Here is a 12244-nt window from a genome sequence, read left to right as displayed (position 1 = left end):
TCCCATTAGTCATGTCAATAAAACACTTCATGTGTCATGATCAAGATCATACAAAAGCACAAAATACAAAACAACCACACGCCAATGCTAAAGCAGGCTAAAAATATGCATTGTCTTCTTTAAAAAACAAACTATATACATTAGCAAAACTCATGTGTACATTCAGACAAATGTCTCTTTGGCAGGTGTGACACACATTTAGTGACACCCAACTTGTCCATCTTCCAAACTAAAGCAAACAGAAAAAAGGCACAAGCACACAAAAATCTCACCACATAGACAATATAATTCTCATGACATGGAGAGTGATATAATTCCTATGCATTTGCAAATATATATGTACAGTATGTATGCATGAATGTGTGTATGTATATATATATATATATATATATATATATACATATATATATATTTATATACATATACATATATATATATATATATATATATACATACATACATACATATATATATATATATACATACAGACACGTAATATACACACTTACATACATGAATAAATATATATGAGTACATACATATATACATACACCCACACACGCATATATACATATACACATATATACATACATATGTATGCATATGTTTATGTGTATATATATGTATATGGTATACATATACACATTCATATATATATATATATATATATATATATATATATATATATACATATATGTGTGTGTGTATATATATATATACACCGTGTACATATATATACACAAACATATATGCATACATGTGTATGCATATATATATATATATATATATATATATACACATAAGCATATATGCATAAATATGTGTATGCATATATATATATATATATATATACACACACACACAACATATATGCATACGTGTGTGTGTATATATATATATATATATATATATATATATATATATATATCAGTGACGTGCAGTCAGGGGAGGCGGGGCCTCACGTGCCATCATGGAAAGAAAAAAAATGTAAAAAGAAAAAAAAAAAATTAAATTGTTATATGTATCCAGTGATTATACTATAGAGTTATTTTCCATTTAACTTCACCAGTTTTAGATTATTTTTATTCAAAATCGCTGAATTTTCACATTTGCCGTTCAAATACTGAGAAGAGACGGTGTGGTGATCAGCAGCCAGTTGAGGCACGTCACTGAGTTGAGCCTCACCATGGATTGCACAATGACTCGGCTAACTGCTGGCCTGTTGTGCAGTGAGACCGTATTGCTATATGAACTATATTATACATTTCCATAGTTTAGTTAGCTGAGGTATATAATGTACAGTGTATTTTGTCAACAACTCTATGTGTGTAACGTATTTCTTGTGCTGAGCAATCATAAAACGACTGCAAAAGACGCACTGGGTGAGGCTCGCAGTAATCCCGCCTCCTGGTGGTGGAGGGCGGTAGTAATCCCAGAGATCATTCTTGCGACTACTCGGCTGCAGAAGAAGTGACAACAAGCAGCAACAGTTAGCAGCGATCGTTTATTTTTTACTCTTGCCTGAACTTTTAACATGGAGGATTACATATCTAAAATAAAACAGTTTTCTAAACTGGACTTTCAATCGAAGCAGGAGGTAATACTTAAAGGAAGATCTCCATCGAGACAGAGAGACTTTTAAAACTGAAGAAAGATAAGGAAGACTTCTATAAACAAGTTATCTATGCTTTTGTTCAAAAGGAGCTGCGCATGGACTTCATTTATAAGTAAAGGTAAGACCATAATAACGTTTTTTTTTTATTAAATGTGCTTTTTTTGTGTGCTACAGTTTGTATGTGTAAAGTTAAAGTTAAGTTAAAGTACCAATGATTGTCACACACACTAGGTGTGGTGAAATTTATCCTCTGCATTTGACCCATCCCCTTGTTCACCCCCTGGGAGGTGAGGGGAGCAGTGGGCAGCAGTGGTGCCGCGCCCGGGTATCATTTTTGGTGATTTAACCCCCAATTCCAACCCTTGATGCTGAGTGCCAAGCAGGGAAGAATGCTGGTATGAGCTTTTAAACATAACCCGTTAACTGCTGCCAATCAAATGGTGAATAAGATACTCTTTAGGGTTCATATGTTTGTAAATCTGACTGTGATAAAGTCAGTGCCTCACCAGCCATGAACCTCACCGCACGTCACTGATATATATATATATATATATATATATATATATATATATATATATACACACACACACACACATATACACATGTATATGAATATGTATATATATATATACATAAATGTGTATATGTATATATACACGTATATATATACACACACGTATATGTACACATATGCATAGGTATATACACATATAGATACATATATACACATTCACATATATATACATATATGCATATACATTTATATGTACATATATACACACAAACACACATTCTGTAAAAGGAGTCAACACACACACTCACACACAGGCCGTTGATTGTGTGTTTGTAGGTAAGGTCACATTGAGAAGAAGTGTGGTGTAGGAAGGCATCATAAATAAATAAAAAATATGGCGGACAGTCAATGAAAGAAAAATCTTAGCAGTCACTTTTGGAGTTTTGTGCCGCGTCCAAGTTGACCACCTGAAGCTCGGTCAGGCTAGCGCTGCTGCCGCTCTGTGGGCCAATCACCATCTGAAACACAACCAGAGACATCAGTAAGGGGCGGGGCTTTCAGGTGAGCACAACAGCCAATTAGCAATCAGCATAAACTCACTGAAATATGAATGACTTGGACTAAATAAAAACATTTTGGCTGTAGTCCATCCATCCATTTTCTACCGCTTATTCCCTTTGGGGTCGTCATTTCACTAAATGACTGAACCAACTATTTAAGTCCAAGTCATCAAATACTGTGCGATCAGACGTTTTATTCTGCAAATGACAACAGTAAGGAATAAAATGTACAATGAACATGCAATCAAATTACAACAATAGATTGCTAAAATCATGTAACCAAGGACTTGGGATGGAAACTGGCAGTTTAGTTGTAATCTGGTGCAGAACATATTGTCATGTCTCTGTGCATAGTCCCTTCCAGTAAAGACTCCACTAAAACTATCATTAAAGAACCATGCAAGTATGAAAGGTTTCCCAATGAGTAGAAAATGGATATTAAATGCTTGGCTGTAAATTTAGAAAATGTTTGCCTTTTTCCCCCAATATCTATAGGACTCTTGTAGGAGTGCAAACATGTATTCAAAATGTATGCAGAGCATAGGAAAGTTTGTTTGATGCATTATTATTATTATTGTTTGGTATTATTTGTATTATTATACAATACTAGAGCTATTACTATTATCAATACTATATTATAATTATTAGTATTATTATTACTAGGAGCAGCACTATCATTTTTGGTATTATCATATTAATATTATTGTTATTATCACTTTTTTTTGGCGCCACTGTAGCGGCTGCTGGTTGCAGGAGCTTCTTTACTCGTGTGTTTCCTTCTTGTTTTCCTGTGTTTTTCACCTTTTGGTCCGGGCCCCTTCGAGACTGCGCAACAAGGGGTGGCACTTAAGTGACTTCTGCGGTGCTTTTTGGTGCTTTTTTTCCAGAAAAATCTTTTGGCTCTGCCTCGGGGGAGCAACAAAGAAAAGCTGCTAGCTCTCTGCCACACCGGAGTTCGCGAGTAGAGACCGGAGGAGGTGCGGAAGAAGCGTTGAGCTTCAAGATCAACTCGCTTCACGGAGCCCTGGCTTGATGAGTACATATCGGACACTTCAGTCTCCCTGGAAGGATTCTCGCTCATCCGCGCGGACCGCTGACTGGCTGCAAGCTAGTGGGCAGCCTAGGACAGAGTCGGCTGCTCCAGGGCTGCCAAGTTTCAGAAAATGACAAGAGTGAGACTTAAGCGGGGAAAAAAATGTTTTAACGAGGATTTACACTTAGGACTGATGTCCTCACCTCCAGCAGCTCTCCCTGCACTGTGGCCTTCTAATGCTCGTGTTAATTAACTACAAATTAGAAATGAAAATAATTTCCACGGTCTCATCCTCTGCATCTGTGTTCTCAGTTTGTATCTCTTCTACACTGTCCTCAATCTCTTCTGATCGCTCCTCATCTTCCAGGGACTCCCTTACAAGGTCTGTAACTTTGACAGGGTACAAATTGAACCAAATGGACCATAATTTGTTTAAGAATAAGAACTAGAAATGTAAAATTTGAAGGAACACTGCTTTAGTGGGTCTAAGCGGTCTTCTAGCAGGCAGGAGAATGTTGAGTGGGTTTTAGAGTAGGCGTGGAGGCAGTGTTGCCAACTCCACAGTAAGGAAAGTTGCTTTTCACTGTCATAAAAGTTGCTAGAAGCTGATAGATGACATCATTGGCTCATTTGCATATTTGAAGACAATGGACGCTGCAGGAGAGGAATAACGTAGTGGGAGACATAAACATTGAGGTAAAAAACGAAATTCATGATTAGAATTGAAAATTAATTTTCTTCTGTTGATTCTTAGTTTAGTTGTACTCTATTTTTCGGACTATAAGTCGCAGTTTTTTCATAGTTTGGGTGCAACTTATACTCAGGAGCGACTTATGTGTGAAATGATTAACACATTACCGTAAAATATCAAATAATATTATTTAGCTCATTCACGTAAGAGACTAGACGTATAAGATTTCATGGGATTTAGCGATTAGGAGTGACAGATTGTGAAGTGAAGTGAATTATATTTATATAGCGCTTTTCTCTCGTGACTCAAAGCGCTTTACATAGTGAAACCCAATTTCTAAGTTACATTTTTAAACCAGTGTGGGTGGCACTGGGAGCAGGTGGGTAAAGTGTCTTGCCCAAGGACACAACGGCAGTGACTAGGATGGCAGAAGCGGGGATCGAACCTGCAACCCTCGAGTTGCTGGCACGGCCACTCTACCAACCGAGCTATACCGCCCCCCCTTTGTTTGGTAAACGTATAGCATGTTCTATATGTTATAGTTATTTGAATGACTCTTACCATAATATGTTACGTTAACATACCAGGCACGTTCTCAGTTGGTTATTTATGAGTCATATAACGTACACTTATTCAGCCTGTTGTTCACTATTCTTTATTTATTTTAAATTGCCTTTCAAATGTCTATTCTTGGTGTTGGGTTTTATCAAATAAATTTCCCCCAAAAATGCGACTTATACTCTAGTGCGACTTATATGTTTTTTACTTCTTTATTATGCATTTTCGGCCGGTGCGACTTATACTCCGGAGCGACTTATAGTCTGAAAAATATGGTACTTTACTATATTCTACATTGTTAAATGTTAGATCATCAAATTTGATCAAAAGACTGAAGGGTTGTGATATACACGAACGAACCAAATCTATTGACTGGCTCATTAACATGAACAAAGGGTTTGTCTTTATTTGCATCGTGACAGTGATGAAATATTTGTATCTCACACTGTAAACCAAGGCAGAAGCAGTGGCAGCTTCACACAGAGTGGGTGTGCGTCTACGCTCTGCTCCGACTGCAGTGCAATGCAACTTTATTGTCGTTGCATTTGAAAGCACAACAAAATGTGTTTTCAGTACAAGCTGTCCAAGAGCAGACAGCCTGTGAGGAAACACCCACGACAGCACCGCTTGTACGTTGAGGATATTACACATTGGACATTGGACATACTTTCATGTCACCAAAACATTCAAAAAAAAAGTCGCTAGGTTTGTCGCTAGTCGCTTTTGAGAAAGAAAGTCACGAGGAGGAGTTGGAGAGATACTAGATTTAGTGAGAATGTCACCTAGTTGGCAACACTGTGCTGAGGTGTGTGTGGAAGATACGTTGCTTCTGATTGGTTTATATTGCGTGATGCCTTCTGTGGTTGGTTAGATTTAGGCACAAAGGACTGATGGATTGGGTATCTCGGTCAGTCAATCAGAGTTAATCAAACTACAGCAAGCTGTGAGGACCAAAGTTTATTGTTATGAAGAAAACACTTTTAGAGTAGTGAATGGGGGAATATAAGCGTGAGAAATGTCAAGTGTGGCGTGTGGCGTGAGAATGAGTTAAACTGCGTGACTGTCACGCTCTAAGTGTGAGGCTTGGCAGCTCTGTTGCTCTGTTGGGTCTGTTCCAGTCTCTGGCCCTGTACCCCTTACAGACAATGGCAAGGAGCACCGCAGAGGCCACCGCAGTGTATGTGAGTGTTGAAATAGTATTATTATTATTTAACTATCATTATTATTACTGTATTACTTTAGGGGCGGTATGGCGTAGTGGGTAGAGCAGCCGTGCCAGAAACCTGAGAGTTGCAGGTTCGCTCCCCGCCTCTTGACATCCAAATCGCTGCCGTTGTGTCCTTGGGCAGGACACTTCACCCTTGCCCCCGGTGCCGCTCACACTGGTGAATGAATGATAGATGGTGGTCGGAGGGGCCGTAAGCGCAAATTGGCAGCCTCGCTTCCGCCAGCAGTCTACCCCAGGGCAGCTGTGGCTACAAATGTAGCTTACCACCACCAGGTGTGAATGAATGATGGGTTCCCACTTCTCTGTGAGCGCTTTGAGTATCTGATAATAGAAAAGCGCGATATAAAATCTAGTCCATTATTATTATTATTATTATTGTTGTATTATTATTATGGTAAATGGTAAATGGGTTATACCGTATTTTTCGGAGTATAAGTCGCACCGGCCGAAAATGCCTAATAAAGAAGAAAAAAACATATATAAGTCGCACTGGAGTATAAGTCGCATTTTTGGGGGAAATTTATTTGATAAAACCCAACACCAAGAATAGACATTTGAAAGGCAATTTAAAATAAACAAAGAATAGTGAACAACAGGCTGAATAAGTGTACGCATAAATAACCAACTGAGAACGTGCCTGGTATGTTAACGTAACATATTATGGTAAGAGTCATTAAAATAACTATAACATATAGAACATGCTATACGTTTACCAAACAATCTGTCACTCCTAATCGCTAAATCCCATGAAATCTTATACGTCTAGTCTCTTACGTGAATGAGCTAAATAATATTATTTGATATTTTACGGTAATGTGTTAATAATTTCACACATAAGTCGCTCCTGAGTATAAGTCGCACCCCCGGCCAAACTATGAAAAAAACTGCGACTTATAGTCCGAAAAATACGGTACTTGTATAGCGCTTTTCTACTTTCAAGGTACTCAAAGCGCTTTGACACTATTTCCACATTCACCCATTCACACACACATTCACACACTGATGGCGGGAGCTGCCATGCAAGGCCCTAACCACGACCCATCAGGAGCAAGGGTGAAGTGTCTTGCTCAAGGACACAATGGACTTGACTCGGCTGGTAGAAGCTGGGGATCGAACCAGGAACCCTCAGGTTGCTAGCACGGCCACGCTCCCAACCGCGCCACGCCATCCCCATTATCGTATTATTATTATTGCTTTTGTACTGTTATTACTGTATTATTATTGTCATAATCATTGATGTTATTATTGTTATTACTATTATTATTACTGTATTATCATTATGGTATTATTATTACTACTGCAATATACTATTAGAGTTTTATTGTTACTACTGTATCATATTATTGCATCATTATTATCACGAGTATTAGATTATTGCTATTTTATCATCACTATTATTGTTATAATATTATCATTACTGTATTATTATTACTACTGCATTATTGTATTATTATTATTATGACTACATTGCTAATATTAGTGGTGTCATTATGTTGATGGTAAGGGGGCAAAACAGGTGAAAGTGCCATGCATGCAGTGCTACAGGTGTGTGTTTAGTTGAGTTCAGGTGTGTTTTGCCGCTGGTCCTTAATCACACAAAGCGACCACAGCTGACACGCTCAGTGCTCAATTAGCGGTGACAAGATGGTCGACATGCTGGTTGCAGAGGAAATGAGAGTTTCACTTGTAAAATGCAGATCTTGCCGTACTGGGTGAAGCTGCACCGCTGAAACGGGGATCTGCACGGTGCCTGGAGGCGCCGTGAGGAACACCTGCGGGACGGCGCCTGTGAGGAAGGAGCGAGACGTCTTCAGGTGTAATCAAGCACAGTCAAACACACCCAGTGTTGCGTTTTACCTGCGTCCTGAGCTTGTGCGTGAGACACCTGCATGGCCGACGTGCCCTGGGAGAAGGCGTTGAGCACGGCGAGCCCCCCGTCGGCCAGCCCGGGCGTGGAGGCGTACATGAGCGTGTGGGGACTGGGGTACATCATGTGACCCGCCACTGATGTGGGCACTGTTGAGGTGACGATGGTTGCTGGGAGACTGACTGTTGCTGCAAGGGGACGGGGACGGAGACGGAGACGGTCATAAAGACACGACCAGTGTGCATACGCTCACCTGCAGATGGCGATCATCATCTTTAAGATGATCATATTTTATAAAACATCTACTTCAGTTTGTGACAACAAAACTTAATTTGACAAAATATTTTGTATTCATCCCATCTATCCATTTTCTACCGCTTGTCCCTTTCAGGGTCTCGGGCGGTGCTGGAGCCTATCTCAGCTGCATTCATGTTATCACATTGTTTGTCAAACTGCAGATTTTAACTTCTGTGTCATGGTTTTAATACATTAATACAGTACTTTGAGAATTCATTACATATTGTTTAAATAAAACATGTCATCAACATAACTACACTATTTGCAGATCTACTGTTTTGTTGTTATTGATACATTATTAAATATACGGTACATGCCAAAAGTTTGGACACACCTTCTCATTCAATGCGTTTTCTTTATTTTCATGACTATTTACATTGTAGATTGTCACTGAAGGCATCAAAACTATGAATGAACACATTTGGGGTTATGTACTTAACAAAAAAAGGTGAAATAACTGAAAACAATATTATATATACATATCTATACACATAAGCATACATACATACATACATATATATACACACACACACACACTCATAAATACATACATACAGTACATACACAATTAAATACATATATATTCATACACATATATATGTAGAAGTGGGAATCTTTGGGCACCTCACAGTTCAATTACAATTATGATTCAGAAGCTACGATTCGATTAAAAATCGATTATTGATGCATCTTTAATTTATGTATAATGATGCAGTTCTACATTTCATTTCACTAAAAAACTGTTTATCACTTGCAACTTTCAAAAACAGTGCATTTGTAATAAGAAAGTTCCGTCACATTTATTAAATTCATGGAAATATGTGCAAAACTGGCCCACTGCAGTCATCTAAATTTTAGAACTGTCTGCATCACTATCAGTTATCGTATCAGTCTTGAGAAACAGGAAGTTATTGATATTGGCTTGAAAAGTAATTATTGTGCATTCATAATATATACTCTCCACCTCTCCATCACGAAAACAAACAGTAGATGCAAACAGCATCGGATGTTTCTTTTAAGGTTGTGGTTACTTATAGTATGTACATGTGATTTCTTTGTTTTTCCATTTTGATTACTTTTGCAAAAATTTTAAAAATGATTATGGTTTAGAATAAGGCAGGAACACGAGAAAATGTTTAAAAAAGTGAAGTGCAGTATTTTAGCATTACAATTAGGCCTGGGCGATATATAGATTTTATCGATATAGTCAAGTTTTTTGTTGCAGACGATTTAAAAAAAAAAAAAAAAATCTATTTTTTCTCCTCTCGCTCCAGCATACTTGTTGCCCCTTAGGAGCGTCCGTAGCTTGCGGTGTCCCCATACTTCCTTAGCAAACATGGCTAATGCTGTAACTAGCGAGAGCGAAACGTTTGTTCCAAAGAAAAATTATGTTGGTACTTTGAATTTGCAGCAACAGGCATGGAACAAGTGACACGCCGCAAAGTTTGTTTCAAAAAGGCAGCAGCACAACAAACTTATTCTAACATCTAAAACCGAAGCTTACAGCCGAGTGCGGGAAATACAACCCTTTACGAGGCAAACAAGACGCAACAACAAACAAACTAACTAAAGAAAACTAAAAGAGCACAATACGTAGAGTGATCACTAAAACAGTTGCTCGGCACACCGCCAAGACGTCCATCCATCCATCCATTTTCTACCGCTTATTCCCTTCGGGGTTGCGGGGGGCACTGGAGCCTATCTCAGCTACAATCGGGCGGAAGGCGCGGTACACCCTGGACAAGACCCTCCCGCCAAGATGTGTGAATGAAAAAGGCTATGTTTACTTTATTTACTTACTAAAACCAACTATAGTCCTCTCAATGCTTTACTTCATTATTTATTTGGATACAATGTATAATGCAACATTTTTATTTACAAAAGTATGGTATTCATGACATAAGTTTGCACTTTATTGATCTCAGTGTTGGAGATTGTTTATTTGCATGCAATGTGCAATGCTACATTTTTGTTAAGATAAGTATTCTATTCAAGCTGAAGTATTGCTTGTCAGAGGAAGCTCTTAATTTAATTATTTGAAAATTATTTCATAAATAGTACAATTTATATCTGGTCTAAATAGAACAATATAACCTAGGGTTAGGGTTAGTGTACGGGTTCTAACCCGTACACAAATGAGATTTTTGCTAAAAGTAAGATGCAGTTTATGCGGTGTCATTTCAAACTATTAGTTTTTGATTAAATAAAAGGAAAAACTTGTTTTGGATTATCTCTGTCATTTGTATTCAACTGGTTCTTTAAAAAAAAAAAGTAGGGATATGAATCGGAAAATTCATAAATCAATTTTCGGTGAAAAAAATCTGGGATTTTATTTTGAAATCAACATTCTATTGCCTGATAGCAAAGAATCTGTTTTTTTAACCCACACTTAAAGATCACTTCTACTTGATAAAAAGGCCTTGATGCCCACCTGTGTGTGACCAGTCGACATACCTGTGGAGTTTGTGGCGCTGTGGGACATCTCAGGACTAGCCTCACTGATAGGTGTGGGCAGGGTGTTGGGGTGAACCTGAATGGCCTGTAGCTGCTGAGGTACACCCGCCCCTAAAGACACACACAAACACACCCACACACACAAACACACACACACACACACACAGAGGACATCATCCAACTGTGCATAAAGAGGCTAGCAGTAGATGTGTGTAGGGAAGTCATGTGCAATTACGTCAACAATTGGGAGCCATGCAATGAGTCACATTAACAATAGTAGTAGCAGTAGTAATTGTAGTACTATCAGTAGTAGCCGTAATAGTAGCAGCAGCAGTAGTAGTAGCATTAGTAGTATCAGCAGTAACAGCAGCAGTAGTGTAACAGTAGTAGCAGTAGTAATATTAGTTATAGCAGTTATAGTAGTAGTAGTAGTAGTAGTAGTAGTAGCAGTAGCAGTACTAGCATTAATAGTAGCAGCAGCAGTAGTGCAACAGTAGTAGTAGTAGTAGTAGCAGCAGTACTAGCATTAGTAGTAGCAGCAGCAGTAGTGCAACAGTAGTAGTAGTAGCAGTAGTACTAATATTAGTAGTAGCAGCAGCAGTAGTGCAACTGTAGTAGTAGTAGTAGTAGTAGTAGCAGTACTAGCATTAGTAGTAGCAGCAGCAGTAGTGCAACAGTAGTAGTAGTAGTAGTAGTAGTAGTAGCAGCAGTAGTACTAGCAATACTGGACAATATGCACTATATTAATTTATATTATTATGTTTTGTCAACTTGTACTTCTTTGTCATTGCCTGAAATAAAAAAATAAAAAAATAAAAATTGTAGTAGCAGCAGTAGTAGTAGTAGTAGTAGCAATACTAGCATTAGCAGTAGCAGCAGCAGTAGTGCAACAGTAGTAGTAGTAGTAGTAGTACTAGCATTAGTAGTAGCAGCAGCAGTAGTGCAACAGTAGTAGTAGTAGTAGCATTAGAAGTAGCAGCAGCAGCACTAGTGCAACAGTAGTAGTAGCAGTAGCAGTACTAGCATTTGTATCATTAGTAGCAGCAGTAGCAGCAACAGTAGTAGCAACAGTAGTAGTAGTAGTAGCAACAGTAGCAGTAGTAGTATTAGCAGGCAGTGGTGAGTCAGGTCACCTGTGAGGGAGACAGCAGCAGGGAAGCGGAAGACAGCCTGCTGGCCCTGCTGAGAATGAGGGGCAGCGGTCAGAGTCTGACCATGCTGCCCCTGCAGGGTCAGGGAGTGTTGCTGCAGCTGGCTAAGAGGAATGGTGGGAGTGCCAGGGGGGAGAGGAGTGCCTGCTGAAGAAGGGGGCACACACACACACACACACACGCACACACACACACACACACACACGCACACAGAGCGTGAAAAGCTGCTGCAGGGTGAAGAAAGTCCAATTTAAAGAGCCAGAGATAGAAGCAGCA

The 12244-nt window shown here is 38.8% G+C and overlaps 1 protein-coding gene across 4 annotated transcripts in view; it reads right to left on the bottom strand.

Annotated features, from left to right (window-relative positions):
• Positions 1–2220: 2220 nt before the first annotated feature.
• The window catches only part of LOC133606914 (serum response factor-like), a 65375-nt gene continuing 55351 nt past the window's right edge, over positions 2221–12244 (bottom strand). For 2 of the 4 annotated variants that reach the window (XM_061961350.2, XM_061961359.2), the window contains exons 4-8: positions 11951–12115; positions 10818–10928; positions 8057–8254; positions 7909–7985; positions 2221–2647 (exon numbers count right to left, since the gene is read on the bottom strand). In XM_061961350.2, coding sequence (XP_061817334.1) covers positions 2552–2647; positions 7909–7985; positions 8057–8254; positions 10818–10928; positions 11951–12115 — 647 coding nt within the window. In that variant the 3' untranslated portion in view covers positions 2221–2551. Of the gene's footprint in view, positions 2648–7883; positions 7986–8056; positions 8255–10817; positions 10929–11950; positions 12116–12244 lie in introns of all 4 variants that reach the window. The other 2 variants (XM_061961368.2, XM_061961376.2) reach the window with 2 other exon arrangements.

Source organism: Nerophis lumbriciformis, linkage group LG02 (assembly GCF_033978685.3).
Source record: "Nerophis lumbriciformis linkage group LG02, RoL_Nlum_v2.1, whole genome shotgun sequence".
Taxonomy (NCBI): Eukaryota; Metazoa; Chordata; class Actinopteri; order Syngnathiformes; family Syngnathidae; genus Nerophis; species Nerophis lumbriciformis.
The sequence above is the reverse complement of the archived record's forward strand: the minus strand, read 5'-3'. Positions and strand labels throughout refer to the sequence as shown.